General features: G+C 42.0%; 1 protein-coding gene across 6 annotated transcripts in view; it reads left to right on the plus strand.

Moving 5' to 3' along the window:
- Positions 1-26,138, plus strand: part of USP8 (ubiquitin specific peptidase 8) — a 69,127-nt gene that overhangs the window by 41,858 nt on the left and 1,131 nt on the right. Inside the window, exons 10-18 of one of the 6 annotated variants that reach the window (XM_036301218.1) lie at positions 246-463; positions 6,505-7,089; positions 12,823-12,909; positions 14,105-14,182; positions 14,592-14,854; positions 17,354-17,566; positions 18,478-18,688; positions 22,934-23,170; positions 23,888-24,030. In XM_036301218.1, the coding sequence (XP_036157111.1) occupies positions 246-463; positions 6,505-7,089; positions 12,823-12,909; positions 14,105-14,182; positions 14,592-14,854; positions 17,354-17,566; positions 18,478-18,688; positions 22,934-23,170; positions 23,888-24,030 (2,035 nt within the window). The remainder of the gene's footprint in view (positions 1-245; positions 464-6,504; positions 7,090-12,822; positions 12,910-14,104; positions 14,183-14,591; positions 14,855-17,353; positions 17,567-18,477; positions 18,689-22,933; positions 23,171-23,887; positions 24,031-26,138) is intronic. The other 5 variants (XR_004966335.1, XM_036301224.1, XM_036301233.1 and 2 more) reach the window with 5 other exon arrangements.

Here is a 26,138-nt window from a genome sequence, read left to right on the forward strand (position 1 = left end):
AACAAGTACATACTCCCATGTGGGGAAGGGAAAAGAATCTCACAGCACAGACTCCCACGTTGGGAGGGGGAAAGAGTTCCCTAATTTTTTTTTTTTTGAGTCCCCTAATTTTTAATTTTTTAATACTATTGTTACCTCATTTAGTTTACATTTAACTATCACATACAGCATGCATGAGTTATGTCAGTACTGTTTATAGGGTGTGCTGTTCTTTTAATTTCTTATTATTCTTTTGGGGATTTTAGTGGATTTTACTTATCCCTCACTGGAAGAACCAGTTCCTTCTAAACCTGCTGCACAGATGCCACCTCTTCCTCTGGGTGAAAATATAGAATTCATAAACAGTCAAGATGAGAGAATGAGACAATTGACTTTACCAACTTCAGTTGAACCAATTGTTACTTCTAAGTCTGATGTTTCACCCATAATTCAGCCAGTGCCTATTGTAAAGAATTTTCCACAGGTATGAATTTTCTTTGATAGTTAACCTCATCTTCATAGTGTTTCTTCCCACTTCATTCTCTTCTTTTTTAAAAAATTAATGTTTTTATTATTGATTTTAGAGAGAGAGGAAGGGAGAGAGAAACATCGATGTGAGAGGGTAACATCCGATTGGCTACCTCCTACACACCCCTTACTGGGGATCGAGCCCACAACCCAGACATGTGCCCTGACTGGGGAATCAAACTAGTGACTTCTTGATGCATGGAACAGTGCTCAGCCAACTAAGCCACATTGGCCAGGGCTGTCTCTTTTCTTTAAATACATAGGATAGAAGTGAAGGTTTATATATAACGTTTAATATTTTAAAAAGAAAAATATCAATGAAAAGAATCTATGCTTTGGTACCCTTATTGCGGTAAAATATTTTTATTATAATTCAGTTCTGTTTAATACAGCAATATTAAAATAGATAACTGGAAGGATTTTTAAACCCAGCTGGCGGTCTATTTACTGCAGGCAATACCAATAAAAGATTATATTATTACCACAGTAAACTTGAACAACTCTCAAGTTTCTGGATTTTTGTTTTTGGGGTGGTTTTTTTGTGTGTATTATTATTTAACCCACAGTATTTTCCCAGATAGCTTGTCTTACAGATGATAAATACGTAATGTCAGTATTTGGTTTTGAAACAATGCTTTAATTGTTTCCTTAGAATTTGGCACATAAATAACAGTCATGTATTAACAATAATAATCTAAAAAATTTTAGAATTTTTAAAGCTTATGTTATTGCACTTTTTTCAATTTAATCAGTGTTATTGAACCCTTATTCCTTTGTGACTTTGAGATATGTGCAATTTATCAAACATATTTTGAAGATTTTCTATATGAAACAACATGAAGGTTTACACATATGATTAAGCCAAGGATTCTGTCTGATGTTTAGGAGAGTCTTGTACAAAATCAGCCATAGCATAAGGCAGAATATCATAATTTTTCTAGTAGTTACTGGAAAGAAATTCTGACTGAGGGGAATGTCTTTATGGAGTTTTTATCTGGGCTTTAAGAGTTTAGTAAGATTTGAGGATGGAAAAGACAGTAGAAAATTGTATGACTAAAGGCTCAGAGCATGCTTTGGGGCTCGTGAGTAGTTTTGGCATGCTTGGACGCAGCTGTCTGTTGAGTAAGGTGACTAATAGTAGGTAAGAATGGAAAGATGGGCAAAAGTCATCAAGAGAGACTTGGATGAGATTGGAATTTTATCCTGTAGGCTCAAGGAAACTATTTAAAGAATTTTAAACTTGAAAGTAACATGATTGTAGATATGCTTTTAAGATTAAGGAAAAAGGGATTCATTTACCACAATGTGTATGGAAACATTTATTTTGGTTTCTATTCAATCTTTTATAGATAACCTTATCTTCATAGTGGTTCTTCCCACTTCATTCTCAAATGTAGAAAGCAAGAAGGGAGAATAGATTTTAAAAACACACACACACACACACACACACACACACACACACACACACACACGAGGCCCATTGCAGGAAGATTCCTGCAAGAATAGGGCTTCCTGCGGTCCGAGCAAAGCAGAGAAGGGAGTGAAACCCGCCGAGGTGGGCTTTGCTCCCGCCTCTGCCTTCCCGCTTGCTTCCCTCCCATCTCCACCACCCGCTTGTTTCTCCGCAGCTTCACTCCCTTCTGCAGCACTTGGCTTCCTTCTACGTTGTCTTCAGTCTTTGCTCCCTGCCTGTGTATGCAAATTAACTGCCATCTTTGTTGGTTAATTTGCATACTCATCTGATTGGCTGGTGGGTGTAGCAGAGTGACACCAATTTGCATGTTTCTCTTTTATTAGTGTAGGTGTGTGTGTGTGTGTGTGTGTGTGTGTGTGTGTGTGTGTGTGTGTGATTGATTTCAGAGAGGAAGGGGGAGAGATAGAAACAAATGATGAGAGATAATCATTGATTGGCTGCCTCCTGCATGACCATAGTTGTGGGCTGGTGCCCTTGACCAGATTCACCAGCTCTATCCACTGAGTCAAACCAGCTAGGGCAGTTGTTTGTTTGTTTTTTTTAATATATGTTATTGATTTTTTTTTTTACAGAGAGGAAGGGAGAGGGATAGGGAGTTAGAAACATCAATGACAGAGAAACATCGATCAGCTGCCTCCTGCACACTCCCCACTGGGGATGTACCGCAACCAAGGTACATGCCCTCGACTGGAATTGAACCCAGGACCCTTGAGTCCGCAGGCCGAAGCTCTATCCACTGAGCCAAACCAGTCAGGGCCAGTTGTTTTTGTTTTTTTTAAGTGACAGGGCAAAAAGAGAAGTGAGGAACAAAGGAATGATTTTTTTCTTCACTAACTTCTTCCTATGATATTATTTTTTAGTGGAAAAACATACAATCCATTTTATAGGACTGCTTATGCAGGTTGTTATTAGAAGATATTCTTATAAGTTCTCATTTTTGTTTTAGTAAACTGTCCTCACCAAAAATTATGCTAACATCACTTCTAAAGATTTTGTAGGGTTAGTATGCAGTTAAATTGAAATAATAAACATATAACACATTAAATCGGGAATTTAGGTGGTTTACTGGTCAACTTGTATTTAGGATCTTATCTTTTAGGAATATTTTATTCATTCTCACAACAATATATGTATTTATTACACATTCAGCGCTGAAACTTATATTCTAGGAGGAGAGAAGGTTTTAAACAAATAATTATAATTATTTAATCAGAATTCTAGTAAGTACTATTAGGGAAAAGAATCGGGTATTAGGAGGTTATATAGATATAACGATACTTATCTAGTTTAAGGATCAGGACAGTCTTTTCTAAGGGAAAGATATTTGCACCAAAATGTAATGCTGTGGTGGGAATTTTCTAGATGAATAGCTAATATAAAAGCTTGCGTTGAGAAGGAGCATAGCATCTTTGAGGAACAAGCATATAGATCAGTAGAACAGAGTAGACAGCCTAGAAAAAACCCACTCCTTATGGTCAATTGACAAAGGAGGAAAGAGCATACAAAGGAGTAAAGACTTCAATAAATGGTGTTAGGAAAATTGGACAGGTACATACACTATTAACAAGAATCAACTCAAAATGGATAAAAGACTTAAAACGCAAAACCATATAAATCCTAGAAGAAAACATTGGCAGTAAACTCTCAGACATCTCTTGTAGCAAAATTCATTTTGCCAGTGCATCTCCTCAGGCAAGGGAAACAAAGAAAAAAATAAACAAATGGGACTGCATCAAACTACAAAGCTTTTTGCACAGCAAAAGAAACCATCAACAAAATGAAAGGCAACCTACGGCATTGGAGAACATATTCACCAGGGATGCATCTGATAAGGGATTAATTTCCAAAATATGTAAAGAACGTGTACAACTCAACACCAGGAAGACGAACAACCCAGTTAAAAAATGGGCAAAGGACCTGCATAGACATTTCTCCAAAGAGTATATACATATGGCCAATAGACACACGAAAAAATGCCTAAAGTCACTGATCATCAGAGAGATGCAAATGAAAACCACAAGATACCATCTCACATCTGTCAGAATGGCTATCATCAATAAATCAACTAACAACAAGTGCCTTCAGAACTTGGAGAAAAGGGAACCCTCATGCACTGTTGATGGGAATTCAGTAGTGCAGTCACTGTTGAAAACAGTATGGAGTTTTCTCAAAAAAGTAAAAATGGAACTGCCTCTTGACCCAGCGATCCCACTTATGGGATATAGCCTAAAAAACCTGAAACACTAATTCAAAAAAATACATGCACCCCTATGTTCATTGCAATGCCAAGATCTAGAAAAAGCCCAAGTGCCCATCAGTAGATGAGTGGATAAAAAAGCTGTGCTACATTTACACAACGGAATACTATGCAGCCGTATAAAAGAAGGATCTCTTACCCTTTGAGACAGCATGGAGGGACCTGGAGAGTATTATGCTAAATGAAATAAGCCAGTCAGAGAAAGACAAGTATCACGTTCTCACTCGTATGTGGAAACTAATGAACAAAATAAACTGATGAGTAAAATAGAAACAGGTATAGACACAGAACAGACTGACAGTTGTCAGAGGGGACTAGGGTTGGGGGACTAGATGAAAGAAGGTGAGGGATTCAGCAAAAAAAAAAACCACAAACCATATATATACTAGAGGCCCAGTACATGGATTCATGCACTGGTGGAGTCCCTCAGCCTGGCCTACACCCTCTCGAGATTCAGAACCCCTCGGGGATGCCAGCCTGGCCTGCAGGGATCGGGCTTGTTCCTCAAGGGATATAGTAGTGCGCAAAGCAGCAGGCAGCCAGGGAGGAGCCAGAGCCGAGGTCAGGCGCTGCGCCACTCCCACTCATTCTGGCCCCACCTCGCCTGCTGCCGCTCAGTAACACTGCTGTAGTGGCGGGAGAGGCTCGTGCTGCCACAGATATGCTCGCCAGCTGTGAGCCTGGTGTCTGGCACCCATCGGTCAGCTGAGTGGCACTCCTGCTTTGGGAGCACACTGACCTCCTGGGGGCAGCTCCTGCATTGAGCGTCTGCCCCCTGGTGGTCAGTGCACGTCATAGCGACCAGTCATTTGGTCACTTAGGTTTTTTATATATATAGATATAACACAAAGACACAGACAACAGAGTGATGATAGAGGGGAAGGGGCTTAGGGGGTAGGTGGAAGTGGGCAAAGTGGGGTGGGAAAATGACGGAAAGAGACTGCTTAGGGAGTTGGGCGCATGATGCAGTGTGCAGATGGTGTTTTATTGAGTTGTACAGTTAAAACCAGTATAGTTTTGTGAACCAATGTCACCCCAATAAACTCAATTTTGAAAAAATGAATAAATAATAAAAGAAGAAAGTATGGATGGACCTAGAAAATATGGATGGACCTTATACTAAGTGAAATAAGTCAGAGAAAGACAAGTACCATAGGAACTCACTTCTATATGGAATCTAATGAACAGAATAAACTAACAAATAAAATTAGGTGAAAACGGTGGAGGGAATAAGCAAAGAAATAAAACCCTCATAGACACAATAGTATGGTGATTACCAGAGAGGAAGGGGGTGGGAGGTCGTAGAAGAGGGTAAAGGGAGATTTAATAAATGGCGATGGAAGGAGACTTGACTTGGGGTGGTGAATGTGCAGATGAATATATAATACAATACACAGATGATGTATTATAGAATTGTACACTTGAAATTTATAATTTTATTAGCCAGTGTCACCCCAGTATATTTAATAAGAATGAGGTGTGTGTGAAAAGGAAAGTATGGCTGGTGTATAGGATGGTATGAAATAAGATTGGAGAAATAGGCAGAGGTGAGACCACCCTGGTAAGGATTTTAGATGTAATCTGGGTACAATGAGTTGCTGTTTAAAATAGGGTTTTAAGCAGGTGAAGAACATAGATTTGTGTTTTAAAATTATTGCTCTGGCCACAATGTAGAGAAATAGAAGGGAGGCAAGAGAAGGAATGAGGCAACTGGTTGTAAGCTATGTAAGAGAGTGTTGGCATGGACTTGGTTGTTGCTAATGGAGAAGGAGGGAGAGATAGAGGAAGATCATCAGACTGCCGAAGGGCAGGGGAGACCATATGAGACTCAGTTTTCTAGTTTGAGCTGCTGTTTTGATAGCGTTTATATCCACAAACTAACCATGTTTGTGGGGGGAGATCATGGAATTCAACTTTGGTCATATTAGGTTTGTGTTATATATGAGATACTCACATGAAGTTATTGAGTAGGCAACTGAATATGTAGTAATGGAACCTAAGTCTAGGTATGCCCAGGTCTAGGATTTATGTTTTAGGATGAACTCTTCCATATACAGAACACACCAGGATATACTGAATGGGTGGAATTGAGAGTGCCAAGTGCCTCACGAGGGTAGTTTACAAATAGATATTCTGGCAGATGTCTCCATAAAGTGATGGTTTTTTTGTTTTTGTTTTTGTTTTGTTTTTTATCACAACTTGACTTCAAGACATGAGTTCCTGGATTTTGACAAAAGTATATTTTGTTCTGTTTTTGTTGCTATAGATTGATCGTACTAAAAAACCAGCAGTCAGATTGCCTGAAGATCATAGAATAAAATCTGAAAGTACAGATCATGAGCAACAGTTTCCTCAGAATGGAAAAGTTGTTCCTGATCGTTCCACAAAGCCAGTACTTCCCCCTCCAACTGCCATGTTAACAGATGAAGAAAAAGCTCGTATTCATGCAGAAACCGCTCTTTTAATGGAGAAAAACAAACAAGAAAAAGAACTTCGGAAAAGACAGCAAGAGGAACAGAAAGAGAAACTGAGGAGAGAAGAACAAGAACAAATAGCCAGAAAGAAACAAGAAGCTGAAGAAAATGAAGTCACAGAGAAGCAACAAAAGGTAAAAGAAGAACTGGAAAAGAGAGAGAGTGAACAGGCCAAGAAAGAAGATAAAGAAATCTCAGCAAAGTGGGACAGAGAGATAACAGGAGTAAAAAGACAAAGTAAAAATGAACATGAAACTACCGATGCCAAGAAATCTGTGGAAGACAGGGGGGAAAAGTGTCCCACCACCGAGGTACAGAAAAAGTCAGTGGGAGATGTGCCCCATTCCTCTGTGGCAGGAGATGCAAGTTCAGGCAAGGTAAGCAGACATAAACAGTATTAATTGTCAGCTAAGGGAAATAAAATGTACATAAGAAGATGACACCACGAGGATTCCATAAACAGGGCAGGCATTCTAAGTAGTTTGGTAGAGGGGGATTTGTACTGATCCATCTGCATTTGCTCACATATTCTCCTTTGATTGGTTGAGAATGGAATTGCTCTTTATATCTGTGAAATACAACATAATTTTAATAATTGAAATGAATAGCGACATTCTTTTTATTTTGATGTATGATCATCAAAAGACTAGAATGAAATACGTTCTTCCTTTCTCTATGGAGGAATTAGGTGCCCAATCCTATCTAATAAGAGAGAAACATGGTAATTAGCCGTACGCCCGCTACCCTTCCCATTGGCTAATCAAAGCGATATGCAAATTAACTGCCAGCCAAGATGGCGGCTAATTTGCATACTGCAGGCAGGGAGGGCCAGCTCGAGCTGCTGTCCAGCCCGTGTGGTGCCTAAGCCCCAACGCCAGCTGGGACCCCAGTGTGCGGCCCTGAGCTGCGGGGGGCTTGGCTGCTCGAACAAGCCACCTAAACCACGCCCCCAGCCGGGACCCCTGTGTGAGGCCCAGGGCAGGCGGGGCCTCCGCAGCTGCAGTGTTTGGACCCAGGCCCCCAGCCTGCCCTGGGGGCCTGGGGTTTACTAAACTTTACTGGAGCTGCTCCCCACACCCCAGCCCCTGCCCCGGAACCACACTGCCCGCAGCAAGGCTCCTGGCAGCTTCCTGACAGGTGGGCAGCAAGAGAACTGGGTAGAGCGGGGCTGCAGGGAGCCACTGAAGGGCAGTGCCGCGGAAGCCAAGCTCCCGGGGGTCTGAGGAGAGAGCCTGAAGGTAGAGGAACCTTTGGCAAAGCGGCTGCCAGGAGCCATGGCCATGGGGTCTGCAGGCGCTCGGACAGGCCTCCCTCCGCCTGATGGGCGATCCTGGGCAAGCGCCATGGCTTTGGGGAAGCCGCTGGCCAAGAGGCAGGCGGCCCAAGGTGCGCAGAGCGGCGCCAAGGTGGGGTGCACTGGAGAGGGCTCAGGCCTGGGCAGGGTGCTGGCGGGTGGGGATCTGCCTCACCTACAGAGAGTGAGGTTCTGTATTGGCCCCAATAGGCGGGAAACAAGAGGCGATGACTGCAGGCGTGGAAGGACGCCTGGGCGGAGGGGTGCAGACTCGAAGCCCTGAGGCGGGGGTGGAGGAGCAGTGCCCCACTGCTGGGTACCCCACTGCAGCGGTTTGGTGAAGCTCCCGGTGCTGACCGGGTCTCGCTGCAGCCTGCACACTTGAGAGGCCAGGACTCCTGCTCCCACCTTGACCCAAAAACAAGCCTGTGCCCGCCCGCCCGGCCCCCAGTTCTCGCCCCACCCCATGGGGGTGCACACCTGCACAGTGAGTGCAAGCCTACCACCTGCTCCCCAGAAGGGGGGGCAGTAAAGAATGGGGTGGGGCGGGGGAGAGGAAAGAAAGTGGAGCATCCATGATGAAGAGGTGCTGGAGAATGAGGCTCGGAAGCCTCACGGGGAGGTTTGTTCTGTTTGCCCTGCGGCTGCCCCTTAGGAAAGGCGGAGAGCCGGCTGTGAGGGCTCCCTGCGCGAGTCCAGTTCCATAGCCAACTGGAATTGGCCTCAGTTTCCTGGTCTGTAAAATGTGTTAAGCGTGTCCCAGTGCCTTCACTGAGCTTTGCGGGCCAATTGAGATACTATGTAAAGAAAATGAGGGAAGAAGTGAGAAAGAAAAGGAAGGGCAAGCAACACAAAAGAAAGATTGAAAGGAACCTGTAAACCTATTGTCACTTAAATAGGGAGTAGTGTCAACAGTGTTGTAATGATGGTATGAAGCCAGGTGGGTACTGGAAATATCAGGGAACACTTTGTAAAGTATATGGTTGTCTAACCACTATTCTGTAACTAATAAACCTGAAACTAATACTAAATAATATTGAATGTAAAGAAATGAAAATAGGAGTGAAATTTTTCTAAATTTCAAAGTTTAAATAAAGGCTGTAAAGGAAGGAAGGGGGAGAATAAAAATAGTGTTTTTCATTTTACCACTTTATTGTCTTTTCAGTATATGAAAAAGACAGTTGTCTTTATATGGTGCTTTTATGCTTTTCTAAGTCATTATCTCATTTGATGTTCAGGGCAATTTAAAGACAAGATAATTATTCCCTCCACTATTCAAAGAAAGGAAATCTTGGTGCCTGGCCCCAATGATTCAATCATCAATCCCTTATTGTAAAGCAGGGTTAGTGAAATTTTCTGTGAAGGGTCATATCTATAGTAATAAAAGCCTTGGGGGTGATCTGGCCAGCAGGGGAGGGCAGTTGGGGATGATCAGGCTGGCGGGGGAGTAGTTAGGTGTCAATCAGGCCAGCAGGGGAGCTGTTAGGGGGCGATCAGGCTGGCAGGCTGAAGCAGTTAGGGGCAGTCAGGCAGGCACGCAGGTGAGTGGTTAGGAGACAGCGGTCCAGGATTGTGAAAGGGATGTCCAACTGCCGGTTTAGGCCCAATCCTGGCAGTCGGACATCCTGGGATCAGGCCTAAACCAGCAGTCGACATCCCCCAAAGGGTCCGAGATTGGAGAGGGTGCAGGCCGGGCTGAGGGACACCCTCCTCCAGTGCACGAATTTCGTGCACCAGGCCACTAGTCTATACTAATAAAAGGGTAATATGCTAATTAGACCAGACGACCATCCAGACATCCTTCCAGACAAAGCTGGGCCTAGGAGAAGCCGCCCACCCTGCGGTCCCAGGCGCCAGCGCCTGCGGCCCGGGAGAGGGAGAAAAGTCTCCTGCCCTGTGGTCCTGGGCGCCAGTGCCTGTGGGCTGGGAGAGGGAGAAAAGCCACCTGCCCCACGGTCCCGGGCGCCTGCGGCTGTGGCCCAGGCGAAGCCACCCTCCCACGGTCCCCTGTGGCTGTGGCCAGCCTGGGCGAAGCCAGTCCAGGTCCCAGGTGCCTGCAGCCTGCCAGAGGAGGCAATCCTGGGTCCTGGGTCCGAGACAGAGGCAATTAGGGGCAATCAGTCCGGCAGGGGAGCATTTAGGGGTGATCAGGCAGGCAGAGGTGGTTAGGGGCAATCAGGCAGGCAAGCAGGCGAGCGGTTAAGAGCAAGCAGTCCCAGATTGCAAGAAGCATGTCCCCCGAGGGGTCCCAGATTGGAGAGGGTGCAGGCCAGGCTGAGGGACCCCCCCCACATGTATGAATTTTGTGCACCGAGCCTCTAGTATTTATATAATAGATTTTGTATCTGTTTAGAATAGATGCTAAATCAGTGATATCTAAATGGCCTGATATTTTTTTGTTTACAGTGATTTTTTAAAACTTTATTTGGTCAGGTCTGCCATTTTGTTTGTAATGGCATATAATCAAGAATACTGGCAATAACCCCATTCATGTAGCCTTTCTCTGCCCTGGGCTATCCCCCAGAATTGGTTTCTTTACCTATTGGGGACATTTTTTGTCAATTTTTTTTCTCTGTTATGCAATTAACAGTGCCTTTCCCTTTTGAACACTAAATAAGTTTTTATAAAAGCAGGAATAGTTACAGCCTTTTTAACCTACATTTAAATGGAAATACAATTTTGGTAGTGTGAAAATGACTTTTGATGGAAGGTGAAATGCCATATTTAAAGATTGTTCATTTCTATACTTCTCAAACAGCAGTTCAGGCATATACCAAAGTTAACAATTATTAATGCCTCACTTATCCAGGGAACTCTGATCTGGTAACCTTAGCTATCAAAAATATAGCTGTAACCTTTCTAAACACCCAAAGTTAGAGAAATGAAGCCCATGTACTAATACTTTATTCATAGGAGAATCAGAACTTATGAGCTCTTATTATTTAAATATTATTCATTGAGTAGCTACTATAGATCAATGTTTTTCCCTACATTATCTTATTCCTCCTATTGATAACTCCATGAGCTATTCTATTTACAAATGAATTGAAGTTTAGAGGTTAACTTGCCTAAGATCACATATGCAGTGAGATTCCAAAGTGACTTTCTTTCCATCTTGCTATACTTAGCGGTTGGCAGTCACAAGAACATAAAGAACGTAAAGCATTCATGTTTCTGGGGTCATTTACTATAGGTGCCAAATATTCCTACAGATTTAAATATCCCCGAGATTACCACATATAGTGTTTGATGTTTCTAATAACACACTAGAGGCCCGGTGTGTGGAATTTGTGCACAGATAGGGTCCGTAGGCCTGGCCATGATCAGGGCCAATCGGGGCCTTCCTTCCCCCGTCTGGGGCCTTTCTTCGTTCTTCACCGCACCCTGGTGGTCAGCGGTCAAACTCCTGGTCGGTCGAACTCCCAAGGGGACAATTTGCATATTAGCCTTTTATTATTGGGGGGAAAAGTTAAGATTGCCTTCATTGTATGCTTCTTTTAAAAGTAAGCAAAATATGTAATTTATTCTGGAATAAATTTTATTAGAATTATTACACATGCCCTAACCGGTTTGGCTCAGTGGATAGAGCGTCAACCTGTGTGCTGAAGCGTCCCAGGTTGGATTCCAGTCAAAGGCACATGCCCGGGTTGCAGGCTCAATCCCCAGTAGGAGGTGTGCAGGTGGCAGCCAATCAATGATTTTCTGTCATCATTGATGTTTCAATCTCTCTGTCTCTCCCTTCCTCTCTGAAATCAATAAAAAATATTTTTTAAAAAAAATGAATAACTGCCCTAACCGGTTAGGCTCAGTGGATAGAGCGTCGGCCTGCGGACTGAAGGGTCCCAGGTTCAATTCCGGTCAAGGGCATGTACCTTGGTTGCAGGCACACCCCCAGTAGGGGGTGTTCAGGAAGCAGCTGATTGATGTTTCTCTCTCATCGATGTTTCTAACTTTCTATCCCTCTCCCTTCTTTCCTGTAAAAAATCAATAAAATATATTTTAAAAAATGAATAATTATCTCTAAAAAATTATTACACATTTTTTACTTTACTGTGGTTATTTTTAAATGAACTATAAAATAAAGTGAATTTTTCAAATGTTTTACTGATTTTTTAGAAAGAGAAGGAGAGAAAGAAACACTGATGAGAGAGAAACATCGATCGGCTATCTCCTACACAGCCTCTACTAGGGATTGAGCCTGTAATGGTGGCATGTGCCCTGACCGGAAATTAAACTGGTTATCTCTTGATGCATGGGACAGTGCATCTGAGCCACACCAGCCAGGTTAAAGTGAATTTGTAAAATAAATTATGCTATGTTCCAAGAGGAGGTAAAGTGGGATTTTACATTTTTGAATATCACTATAAAATTTTACAATCTCTTTATTCTCTTTAATACATTTTTTTTTTTTTTGGAACATGCCACCTTCAAGGTAACCAAAATCATATGAGGTTTAAATAAAAGCATATTTATTTATTCTTCAAAAGGGGACTTGGTGAATTATACTAATGACTAATATCTTGTACTTTGCTATGTATTATGAATCAGTGCTTCACAATCCACTGTGACTTGCGTCAGTGTTTTTACCCTACTGATTCATCAGAAATTTTTAGTTCTTTATCTTTAGTATTAGGAAAACTCACATGGGCTCTACCACCTTTACTTTGACAATAAAATTGCATAAACTTTTCAGAGGTCTCAATTTTTTCTCCTTTTATATTTCAGTTTGGTAAATTTGCCTATATTAGGTAAGTAGGTGTATATTGGGGGGAAATTCAACTGTTTTTTCACTTCTGAAATTTTAATAATTTTACAGCCTGTTAAGATTAAAGGACAACCAGAAAGTGGAATTCTAAAGACTGGAACTTTTAGAGAGAATACGGAAGACACTGAAAAAAATAAAGTAAGTAGTCGTTCCCTGGGTGGAGAAAAACATGGATTATAACATACCATATGTTATTTGTTACCCTAGCATTCATTCTCCATCTTAAAATCTCTCTGAGGGAATCTTTGCTACCTCTGGTAGCTGATTTGTGTTTGTTTTTACATGATTATATGCTGTTTGTCTTCCTATTTAAAGTACAGTAGTATATTCTATTTATTTTACAAAATTAAAAAATACTTAGGCCTTACTATATGATCCAGGAATTCTACTTCTGGATATATACCCAAAAGAATTGAAAGCAGGACCTCAAAAAGATATTTATACATCCATTTTCATAGCAGTATTATTCACAGTAGTTAAAAGATGGAAGCAGCCGAAACCGGTTTGGTTCAGTGGATAGAGCGTTGGCTTGTGGACTGAAAGGTCCCAAGTTCAATTCCGGTCAAGGGCATGTACCTGGGTTGCGGGCACATCCCCAGTAGGAGATGTGCAGGAGGCAGCTGATCGATGTTTCTCTCTCATTGATGTTTCTAACTCTCTATCTCTCTCCCTTCCTCTCTGTAAAAAATCAATAAAATATATTTAAAAAAAAAAAAAAAAGATGGAAGCAACCCAAGTAACCATCAGCAGATGAATGTATAAACAGATGTGGCATGTACAAACAGTGGACTATCAGCCTTAAAAAGGAAGGAAATTCGGACACATACTACACCATTGATCTATCTTGAAGATGTTATGCTAACTGAAATAAACCAGTCACTAAAGGACAAACTGTGATTCCATTTGTGTAGGGTACCTAAAGCAGTCAGATTCATGGAGATAGGAATTAGAGTGGTAATTGCAAGGGGTCCAGGGATGAAATGAGTAGGCAGTTGTTTAAATGGGTACAGAGTTTCAGTTTTGCAAGATGAAGAGAGTTCTGGAGATGGGTTGTACAATAATGTGAATATACTTATGCCACTTAAAAATGGGTAAGATGGAAAGAAAAAGGTTAAGATGGTAAATTTTATGTGTATTTCATCACAACTTTTGAAATAGGCCTTTTATGAGACATCTTTCTTTGCCTCTGTTTTTAAGAGCTTTATTTAAGAATAATATATAAAGGGTAACCAACACAAGGCTTTTGGTTCTCTGGTACAAGTAGCTTAAGTTTGTATATGACAAAACTTATTGAAAAGTCAGATTTTTTTTTTCTCTTTTTTAAATAAACAAGGCCCGGGAGCCTTTGACAAGAGCACGAAGTGAAGAAATGGGGAGGATCGTACCAGGACTGCCTTTAGGCTGGGTCAAGGTAAAATTCAAAATTAGCACAGAAATAAATACATAACATGGTCGTTGTATTCTTTGGTGGGGGAGGGGAAGGTTCTTTGTTGTTGTTTATTCTACATTTTTAATGCACTCAGTTCTGTTTCATTATAGAAGATTTAGCTCATTTCCCTAATTATAGCAGGGTTAGATTTTTGAGTATCCAATCTCAAATGCTGTGTGTAATATATGTGAGCATTACTGACATTTGTCATTTAAAACCTGAAGTTTTTTGGAAGTTTAATTATAGAAGTGATTATCACCATTCTATATAAATTATTTTAATTCAAAAGCAAATTGAGTAGTGGAATACTTTTGAGTGTTTCTTTTGTTCACATACTGGTCATTGTTTTTTGACCTGTTTCTATATATTTTTTTTTTCTTTTCCAATGAAGTTTCTTGACCCAATCACTGGAACTTTTCGTTATTATCATTCACCCACCAACTCAGTTCATATGTATCCACCGGAAATGGCTCCTTCATCTGCACTTCCTTCCACCCCTCCAACTCATAAAGCCAAGCCACAGATCCCTGCTGAGCGGGACCGGGAACCGTCCAAGCTGAAGCGCTCCTACTCCTCCCCAGATATAACCCAGGCTATCCAAGAGGAAGAGAAGAGGAAGCCAACAGTCACTCCAACAGTCAATCGGGAAAACAAGTAAGTTTATCCTAACTCCTGAAACTAGAATAATCTGCTACATTTGTAAGCTACTCTGAACATAACTTATTTATGTCAGGAAGTCAGAAATTTCTGTGGATGGCTTCACCAGCCACTGTTTTTTACCATAGAGGGAAAAAGAAATTACTGGATTAAAATGTCCTTGGTTTTTCTCCCAAGTGCTAATTTAAATATGTCAGAGAAGATTATCATAAGCATTAAAGTAGATATAAAGGTATATTCATTATTACATTTTAAGACACTATGCTATAGACTACCTAGAAGTTTTCATAATTCTTATATCTCTTTTTAAGGAGCATAATTTATAAGCTTGTTGAGTTTACCTTGTTGCACCTCTCAGATTCTAAACTTTTTTTTAAGTTAGTAATGTGGGAGCAAACTTATATAGTATTAAAATAACAAGCGTTGTACTGTGTGTCAGCTCTTAATCCTTATTCTCTTCCCTTTTTCTTCATTACATTTCTGCTATGCTGTTCACAAACAGTGATCCATAGGTTCATTAGTTTCCCCAAACAGTATCTTGTTATATGTTCCTGGCTTTGTCTCTTTTGAATACTCTAATGTTCCCAGCTTCTGATCGATAGGGTTATGAGGAGATAATATTTAAGTCCACTTACCACTGCTAATATTTACCTTTTGGGGGAGGGGAATAGATGGAAGTATAAACAAATGGCTTTGTTTTCCTGTTTATAATATACACCTTGTTAATTACTAAGGAATTCCAACTAGGCTGTCTTTTTGGTCCCTATGGTAATACTTCCCAAAAATGTAGTTGATATATTTTCCTCATGAGAACTTACATTGCCAATTGAGGACTTACTTGGAGATTTTTTTTTTTTAATCTGTAAATGTAGTTACAGATGTTAGGGCTCACTATTAAATATTAAAACTGGTGAGATTTAATTCCTTCTTGCATCATCATCCTTTTTTTTTTTTAACACCAAGCAACTTACAGGGCTACTGCTTCTTGCATCATCATTCATAATAGAGCTTGTTAATTTCACAGTTTTAAAGACTATTACATGTGCACTTTATGTATTTTTATATATATTGAACAGAGAAAGAGTAAATGAGTGCCAACACCTGAGCACATGTAAAGAAAAGCAATTGAAATATAGTTCAGTGTGTTCTCAATATTCCTTCAGGATGGCCCTAGCTGGTTTTGCTCAGTGGATAGAGCGTCGGCTTGAAGACTGACAGGCCTGGGTTTGATTCTGGTCAAGGGCACATGCCTGGGTTGTGGGCACGATCCCCAGTAGGGGGTGTGCAGGAGGCAGCTGATCAGTGATTCTCATTATTGATGTTTCTCTCTCTCTCCCTTCCTCTCTGAAATCAATAAAAATATATTAAAAGTAAGTATATATATATATTCCTTCAGGGTGGAACTATTAATGATTAGGATCAATAATAACAGAAAGATCTACCAGTTAAGATTTTTCTTAATGCTACAGTAGTTCAGATATCCTGAATGACAAAGTCTTTGAGGCATTCACTAGTCTAATGCTATCCAGTAGACATGTTGATAGAAATATTCTCTATCTTTGATGATAGAGGTGTTTTGGATCTGTACCTCCAATGAGGTAGTGGCTAATTTGGATTGTGACTAGTGTAACTGAGGAGCTGGATTTTTTTTATTAATATTTTTAATTTAAATATCCATCCCTCTGTAGCTAATGGCTACCATATTTGTCAGCACAGTTCTCAACCTTAGGGAATAGTACCCAAATAACCTCTTCCTCCTTTGATATACTCCATAGTAATATACAGGTCTACAACTGTGAGTACATGAAACAGAGTTTATTCTTGTACTATTATTTATTAATGTATTATTTTCCATATAAACTACTGTTGCCCACCCAGGTGTGTATGTTTTATTCCTTTTTTGCATTCTGTTGAATTCAGCATTTGGTAATACTAAACTTCCCAGAATCATTTAACGGAGTTTGAAAGAGCCTTCTTTACTATAAGACTCTACCTGTTTATGAGAAGCAGAGGTCTATCTCAGGATGTCTGTAAGACCCATGGACCCAAAAAAGAGGTTAAAGCAGCAGTTCTCAAACTGTGGGTCGTGACCCCTTTGGCGGTCGAACAACCCTTTCACAGGGGTCGCCTAAGACCATCCTTCATATCAGATATTTACATTATGATTCATAAAAGTAGCAACATTACAGTTACGAAGTAGCAACGAAAATAATTTTATGGTTGGGGATAAAAATATGAGGAACTGTTTTAAAGGGCCAGAAGGTTGAGAACCACTGGGTTAAAGGTATTTGTTTCATGGGAGGGTCACAGGATATGTGTCACCTAGATGGTAAATGTTTAGTAAGACCTAGGACCCTAGAGCTAAGTAATTAACACTTTACAAGATTAGTGTGTACTATAGTGCACATCCTAGAGTTTGCTGCCATTTGTCATTTAAACCTTATATTTTCAGATGCTGTGCATTCTAAGACATCTTGTATGCTTTTTATTCCTCAGGCCAGCATGCTATCCTAAAGCTGAGATCACAAGGCTTTCTGCTTCTAAGATTCGGAACCTCAATCCTGTGTTTGGAGGATTTGGACCAGCTCTCACTGGACTTCGTAATTTAGGAAATACTTGTTACATGAACTCAATACTGCAGTGCCTATGTAATGCTACACATTTGGCTGATTATTTCAACCGAAACTGTTATCAGGATGATATTAACAGGTAAAGAAATACTTTTTGCAGTATAATATTAAAAGTGTGATATAGCCCAGTTGGTGTGGCTCAATGGTTGAGCATTGACCTATGAATCAGGAGGTCATGGTTTGATTCCTGGTCAGGGCACATGCCTGGGTTGCAGGCTCGATCCCTAGTAGGGTGGGTGCAGGAGGCAGCTGGTCAATGATTAACCAGTTAACTGCCACAATATATTTAATTAAAAAAGGTCCGCTGCTTCCGTCTATAGAAGTTTAAGGCTTACAAATGGTTAATTCTCCCTCTCCCTGATATCAATTAAAAAAAAATTTTTTTTAAGAGTGATGTAACCACCCAGCTCCTTCCAGTGAAGTCAGAGTAGGAAAGGGGAAAATAACTTTTTTCTTGAAAAGCCTCCTCTAATAAATAAAGGACAGACAGGAAAGGAGCAGTGCAAGAGGCTAGCCAGCTGTGGGCAAACTATGGCCCGCGGGCCGGATCCGGCCCGTTTGAAATGAATAAAAATAAAAAAAAATAAAAAAGACCGTACCCTTTTATGTAATGATGTTTACTTTGAATTTATATTAGTTCACACAAACACTCCATCCATGCTTTTGTTCTGACCCTCCGGTCCAGTTTAAGAACCCATTGTGGCCCTCAAGTCAAAAAGTTTGCCCACCCCTGAGCTAGACCTTCACGGCCATAAACTGGAGCCTGTCGATGAGTAAAAAGAGACAGTAAAGGGCTGGCAGCCATAAAGAAGCCAGTCAGAGGCATGTAATCAAAGTCAGATTCAGATGGGTGTTTGGTAATAAACCTCTGAATAAGTATTTTAGCGTAAGGCATAGTACATTAATAATTTAATGTTGACATCAAGATCCCACTGCACCTTGACTGCTTACAACTTCCTTTATTGCTTTTTTGTAATTTTATTTGCCAAGGTCGAATTTGTTGGGTCATAAAGGTGAAGTGGCAGAAGAATTTGGCATAATCATGAAAGCATTATGGACAGGACAGTACAAGTATATCAGTCCGAAAGACTTTAAAATCACCATTGGGAAGATCAATGACCAGTTTGCAGGATACAGCCAGCAAGATTCACAAGAACTGCTTCTGTTCCTAATGGACGGTCTCCATGAAGATCTAAATAAAGTAAGAATTTTGATTGTTCTAAGTTGCAAAGGCTCTTTAGGGTTGTTCAACATGTAATTTTTATAGCAATTTAAAATTATAGTTGGTGCTTGTTCAGTGCTAGTTTATCATGTCTAGTGACTTTGTACTAATGCGTGAAACTATGAAACACATATATCAGATAAGTCTAGTATTTGAAGTATATACAATTTGTAGTTACTCAATGTTAGCAGGTTGTATTGAGAAATTTATAAATGTTAAAATAGTTATTGTGTTTGTGACCCACATGTATGTGAAAGGAAAATTATAAACATGACTAGAGGCCTGGTGCACAAAAATTTGTGCACTCGGGTGGGTCCCCCAGCCTGGCCTGTGCCCTCTCGCAGTCTGGGGGCCCCTTCCCCTGGCTGCTGGCACCAGTTTTCCTCCAGCGCCCGGAACCCAGGCCTTCGCTCTTTGCCGGGAAGGGCCGGCGCGGCGGGCGAGGGGCTTAGCTCCTCGCTCGCCACATGCGGGCTCCGGGGGCGTGGCGGAGGCTGGCGTGGCGGGCTTCCTTCTTTGCTCTTCACTCAGCACGCTGGCCTTCGCTCGCTGCTCCTGTCCAGGGCCAGCCAGCTTCGCTCCGTTGCTTGGCGCCTAGGTATGCAAATTAACCGCCATCTTTGTTCGCGGTTAACCACCATCTTTCTTGGCAGTGAATTTGCATATCGCCCTGATTAGCCAATAGGAAGCATAGCAAAGGTACAGTCAATTACCCTTTTTGTCTTTTATTAGATAGGATTTTATACAAGATTAACTGTGGGCAGCCTGAGCATCTTTTTTATTACTTTATATATTACTAGTGGCCCAGTGCACAAAATTTGTGCACGGCTGCAGGGTGGGTGGGGGGGTTGTCCCTCAGCCCAGCCTGCACTCTCTCGAATCTGGGACCCCTCGAGGGATAACCAGCAGTCGGACATCCCTCTCACAATCCAGGACCGCTGGCTCCTAACCGCTCGCCTGCCTGATTGCCCCTTACCGCTTCTGCCTGCCCTCCCCTGCCACAACCAGACGCTGGGACTGGCCTCCTCTGCGTCGCACAGAGCTGCGGGACCCCTAGGCCTCACTGCGTGGAGCAGCCCCCAGGCCCCACCTCTGCTGTGCATGTGGCCATCTTGTAGTGGCCATTTTGTGACGATGTCATGCGCGAGGGCCACCTAGGCTTTTATTAGTATAGATTGCATATTATATGTATTTATTATGTTCTGTATGTATTATTATACTAGAGCAGTGATGGCGAACCTTTTGAGCTCGGCATGTCAGCATTTTGAAAAACCCTAACTTAACTCTGGTGCCGTGTCACATATAGACATTTTTTGATATTTGCAACCATAGTAAAACAAAGATTTATATTTTTTATATTTATTTTATATATTTAAATGCCATTTAACAAAGAAAAATCAACCAAAAAGTGAGTTCGCGTGTCACCTCTGACACGCATGTCATAGGTTCTCTATCACTGTACTAGAGGCCTGGTGCACGGATTCGTGCACTGGTGGGATCCTTCGGCCTGGCCTACAGGGATCAGGCCGAAACTAGCTCTCTGACATCCCCCAAGGAATACTGGATTGCAAGAGGGTACAGGCCAGGCCCAGGGACCCCACCAGTGCACGAATTCGTGCACCAGGCCTCTAGTATGCATATAAGCTCTTTGGTTAATCTCTTCCCGCCGTCCTTCCTCCCCCTTCCCTCTGAGATTCATCAGTCTGTTCCATGTTTCCATGCCTGTGGTTTCCGCTGCTGCAATGAGCATCTGCCCCCTGGTGGTCAGTGCGCATCATACCTACTGGACGGTCGGCTGTTGGCCAGTTGCTTAGGCTTATATATATAGACTACAGGCCCGGTGCACAAATTTTTGTGCACTGATGCGGGGTGGGGGGGTGTCCCTCAGCCTCACTTGTGCCCTCTCACAGTCTGGGACCCCTCGGGAGATAACGACCTGCTGGCTTAGGCCTGCTCCTGGGTGGCAGAGGGCAGGCCCAATCCCTAGGTGCAGCCCCTGGTCGGGCTCAGAGCAGGGCCGATTGGGGAGTTGGAGCGCCGCCCCCTGTCATGCACAGAGCAGGGCAGATCGGGAGGTTGTGATGCCACCCCAGTCACGCTCAGGGTAGGGCTGATTGGGGGGTTGGGGCACTGCCCCCTGTCACACTCAAGACAGGGTCGATGGGGAGGTTGCGGCGCCACCCCCTGTCACGCACAGAGCAGGGCCCATGGGGGGGTTGGGGCGCTGCACCCCGTCACACACAGAGCAGGGCCGATCAGGGGGTTGGGGAGCTCCCCCCATCAGGCACAGAGCAGAGCCGATCAGGGGGTTGGGGCGCCTTCCCCTGTCACGAACAGAGCAGGGCGGATAGGGAGGTTGTGGGCTCGCCCCCTCTCACACACAGAGCCACAGGGCGATCAGGGGGTTTGGGCGCTGCCCCTTGTCACGCTGCTCCAGGGGCCAGGAGGCCTCACGGCTCCGCTGATCCCAGTGCTGGAAGGCCTCGCGGCTCCGCTTGACACTGGGGCCGTGAGGCCTCGCTGCTCAGCTGATCCCGGTGCTAGGAGGCCTCGCTGCTCCACTGATCCCAGTGCTGGGAGGCTCCGCTGATCCCAGTGCCAGGAGGCCTTGCAGCTCCGCTGATCCCAGTGCCGGGAGGCCTCACGGCTCCGCTGATCCCGGTGCTGGTAGGCTTATTACCCTTTTACTATATAGGATAGAGGCCTGGTGCACGGGTGGGGGCCGGCTGGTTTGCTCTGAAGGGTGTCCCAGATCAGGGTGGGGGTCCCGCTTGGGTGCCTGGCCAGCCTGGATGAGGGGATGATGGCTGTTTGCAGCTGGTCACACCCCCTTCAGGGTGGGGGTCCCCACTGGCATGCCTGGCCAGTCTGGGTAAGGGGCTGAGGGCCGTTTTCAGGCTGGCGGGCGACTGAAGCTCCCAGCCTCTCCTTTTTTTCTTTTTTTCTTTTATTCTGGGATTTATTTACCTTCTATGGCTGTCACTGGAGCTGAGAGCCGGCTTTAGCTTTGAGGCTCGGCTCCAGCTTGAGGCCTCGGCTGCTGAAAGCAGGAATCTAGGGTTTGTTTGGGTTCTATAATTGCAACATTGTTTCAGTCCTGCTCACTCCAGCTTTGAAGTCTGAAAGCAGGTATCTGGGGGTTTTTTTGCTTCTATAATTGCAACATTGTTTCTTAGAGATCAGCTCAGAGGCCAGCAGCGGCAGGCGGGGAACCTTGGCTTCCTCCATCACTGGAGCAAGCAAGCCTCCTGTTCACTTAAGCTGCCTGGCTGCCGGCTGCCATCTTGGTTGGCAGTTAATTTGCATATCGCCCTGATTATCCAATGGGAAGGGTAGCAAAGTTACGGTTAATTACCATGTTTCTCTATTATTAGATAGGGTTATACTTTTCTAAAATAAGTATTCCACATAACCACAAATGATTCATGTCAACGATGATTATTGTGGCATATCTCTGCATAAGTGACCAATCTGTTTAAACACTATGGTTTCCTTTTAGCACCAAGCTGTCCCCCATACATACCTATACATACACTTTTACATACATAAACATAAATATAGTGTGTGTGTGTGTGTGTGTGTGTGTGTGTGTGTGTGTATCTTCTGTATATGTGTGAGAGGATATGAATATCCTATATACTAAAAGCATAGTAGGCAAATTATCCCCTTGACCAGAGTTCTTCCGGGAGTTGACCAGGGGGCGGCCCAGCCAGGGAAAGGGAGGGAGGCCCTGGCTGGAAGCAGCAGATGACCATGGAAAGGGAGGGAAGCCCTGGTGCTGGCAGGTGGCTGGGGGAAGGGAGGGAGTACCTGGCCAGTAGCTGCTAGGGACCCTGTCAGTGCATGAGTTTCGTGCACTGGGCCTCTAGAGTGTATATGTATGTGCGCGCATCCCTGAGACTAGGACAGCACAATAACATCTGTCTAGTTGTAGCCCAAACTCCCAGCTACATGTAGCATGTTTTCTGTTTCTAAAATCAGACTTTTCAGCTTTTTAAATAAAAATGTATTAATCACTTCCAACAAGTCACACTCTTCTGATAAAGTGGGGGTTTTGGCTAGAATTTTTTTGTAGTGCTTAATGAGATTAGAACTCCTTTATGAAAAGAATCAGAAGTATTTCAAAATCCGCGAAGTGTTTGTCTTTAATACATTTCTGTCAATTTTATATTTCCATGCTGACATTAAGATATTAATATAGAGTTTAAATAATCTTATTTCCAGGCTGATAATCGGAAGCGACATAAAGAAGAAAATAATGATCATCTTGATGACTTCAAAGCAGCAGAACATGCTTGGCAGAAACACAAGCAGCTCAATGAATCCATTATTGTAGCACTTTTCCAGGGTCAGTTCAAATCCACAGTACAGTGCCTCACCTGTCACAGAAAGTCTAGGACATTTGAGGCCTTCATGTACTTGTCTCTACCCCTAGCATCCACTAGTAAATGTACATTACAGGTAAGTTGATTATTGAGAGAAAAGGATTTACTGAATGAAATCACTGTTTGTGTGCATATAAAGAGATACTTTATTCAGTCACTTATGTCTGTTTTTTTACCCCTGTAAACATAGGTAAAACTAACACATAAATTGTTTTATGTGGATTAGAAAAAAATTTCCCCAGGAAAGAATTCTTTTGTTTTACAGATCTATTTTCTTATTAAGTATTCTTTCAGAGCTGATAAATAATAGGTGGGTTTTTGTTTTTTAAGTTTGTATTTTAAAGTTAATTTAAAATTATGGAAAATTATGTTGACTTTAGTTTAGGTCTTCTTTTTATAAGAATTTGCTTTACATGGGGATATCAAATAAACATCCTGTTTTCCATACAACAGCAATGTGATTTAGGTTGCTTGTTGATCTCTCATGTTAGCTTCTTTGAGGATGTCATTTCTTCCAGTAAGACTTCCCTGAGCCCCCAGGAGAAGTATGCTCTCAGGAGATGCAGACCTCTTCTGGTCACCACAGGCAGCACTCGCCACTCTGTGGTGTCAGTGAAGGCTCTCTGGTCTGCACTCTTCACCAGATCATAACTTTGTGAGGGCAGGAACTATTTTGTTCTAGTTTACTATTGTACCCTTCATCTAGGCAGAGTAAATTACTGAATAGATGCTCAATGACATTGTGTTAAAGAAATGAATTAATTAGTATCTACTACTTCTTTTTGCCCTCCAGGATTGCCTTAGGTTATTTTCCAAAGAAGAAAAACTCACAGATAATAACAGGTTTTACTGCAGTCATTGCAGAGCTCGAAGGGATTCTCTAAAAAAGATAGAAATCTGGAAGTTACCACCTGTGCTTTTAGTACATCTGAAACGGTAAAGGGCACAATATTTTCTACCTGTTTAGATAAAGGAATTCTAAATCCTTTATTCTAAGTCACTTTGTGGTATTGCCTGCTAAGGATGCATCACCAAGGAAGATTTCTCTGGTTAGGGTATCTCCAGGGGAATAAGGCAAAATGATGAGACTCTGGTTCACCTTAGTATTTGCAGTAACAGAGCAAAATGATACCACCACTCACTCTTTCATGTAATTCTGTCTTTAAAACATCAGTGAAACTAAATTATTGCATTTCAGATATAAAAATTTTAAATCATTACAAAACATAAGTGAAAATGTATTAATATGTTATTTAGTATAACATTTTAGCAGATAAAATTTATCATTCAGCCCTAACCGGTTTGGCTCAGTGGATAGAATGTTGGCCTGCGAACTGAAGGGTCCCAGGTTTGATTCCAGGCGGGGGCATGTACCTTGGTTGCAGGCACATCCCCAGAAGGAGGTGTGCAGGAAGCAGCTGATCGATGTTTCTCTCTCATCGATGTTTCTAACTCTCTATCCCTTTGCCTTCCTCTCTGTAAAAAATCAATAAAATATATATTTTAAAAAATTTATCAAACAATAAACTAAACATGAAGCGATTTAATCTTGTACTGAAAATGAAATGATATTTTTAAAGTGTCATTTTAAGGTGACATTGTTGAGTGCAGACATAGTTTTGTCCAGATTTTTCCAGCCAGTGAAAAAGATCTGGCCTGTAGCAGTAGAAGGAATAATGGGAAAGAGCTGTACAATATGTCTCCAGTCTTCTGCTCCAATTCTTTTGTCTTTATGTATTCCATCTGTGGAGTGGTAACTTTGAGTCATTTTTTTGAAAAACTTTTTAAAAGAAATTTCATCTTTTTATTGAGAACTATTTTTTAAATATTTTTCTTCATTTCAGAGAGGATCCATTGCCTACTTTTTAAAATTATATTTTTTTTTATTGATTTCAGAGAGGAAGGGAGAGAGATAGAAATATCAGTGACGAGAGAGAATCATTTATCAGCTGCCTCCTACACACCCTTTACTGGGGATTGAGCCCACAACCTTCAGGTTCATAAGTCAGTGCTCAACCACAGAGCCACTCCCGACTGGGCTATGATTTTTGTTTTGTATTTTGTATTATTGGAGATTCTTATATTTTAACATTGACATGCTCAAATTCATCTTGTGTAAATTTCCTAACAAAACTGATAAGATCAATTATCCTTTTCTAATTCTTGAGGACTGGAGATAAACACTACACAAATAATCACACACTTGTTCTGTTAAAATTTTTAATGCTTTGTATTACTCTTGGAGAATATCTAAGAATATAAATGGTTCAGAATTCAGGTTTTTTAGAAATGATTCTGAAGTAATCATATTACGCCAACCAAAATACCCGAATTTTGGTATTTGAAGAAGCACAATATGCCAGATAATGCAATGGCATTATTTCAGTCACTAGTCTACATTCTTGCAGTCTCCAGCTCTAGTTTCTCCAAAAGGGGAAGCTTCAATTGAGAGTAGCTCTCTGCAGTCTTTCCTCAGTACTTTGGTAGAGATTAGCATTACAAGTGGGGTTTTTCAGAACTGTTACCTCTATAGAGGATGCATCTAACCATCCTAGCTAGCCTAGGGATCAAGGGACCAAGGTGTGGCCCTATTTCTGCCACTCTAGCTGTTTGACCTTGTGCAAGCCATTTGATATCTATGTGCCTAGGTTTCCTCACTTGTAAAATGCAGTGAAACCAAATGTCTTTTTAAAAATATATATTTTATCGATTTTTTACAGAGAGGAAGAGAGAGGGATAGAGAGTTAGAAACATCAATGAGAGAGAAACATCGATCAGCTGCCTCCTGCACACCCACTACTGGGAATGTACCTGCAACCAAGGTACATGCCCTTGACCAGAATCGAATCTGGGACCTTTGAGTCTGCAGGCTGATGCTGTATCCACTGAGCCAAACCAGTTAGGGTGAAACCAAATGTCTTTAATAGGGCCCCCCACTACTAAAATGCGAAGTGTGTGATTGAAATGGGTTTTGTGGTCCTGGTTAGATTGTTAAAATGAATTAGGGTTCATTCTTATGTCTTTCCTCTGTCATATAATTGCTG

The sequence above is a fragment of the Myotis myotis genome, unplaced genomic scaffold, assembly GCF_014108235.1.
Source record: "Myotis myotis isolate mMyoMyo1 unplaced genomic scaffold, mMyoMyo1.p scaffold_m19_p_1, whole genome shotgun sequence".
Taxonomy (NCBI): Eukaryota; Metazoa; Chordata; class Mammalia; order Chiroptera; family Vespertilionidae; genus Myotis; species Myotis myotis.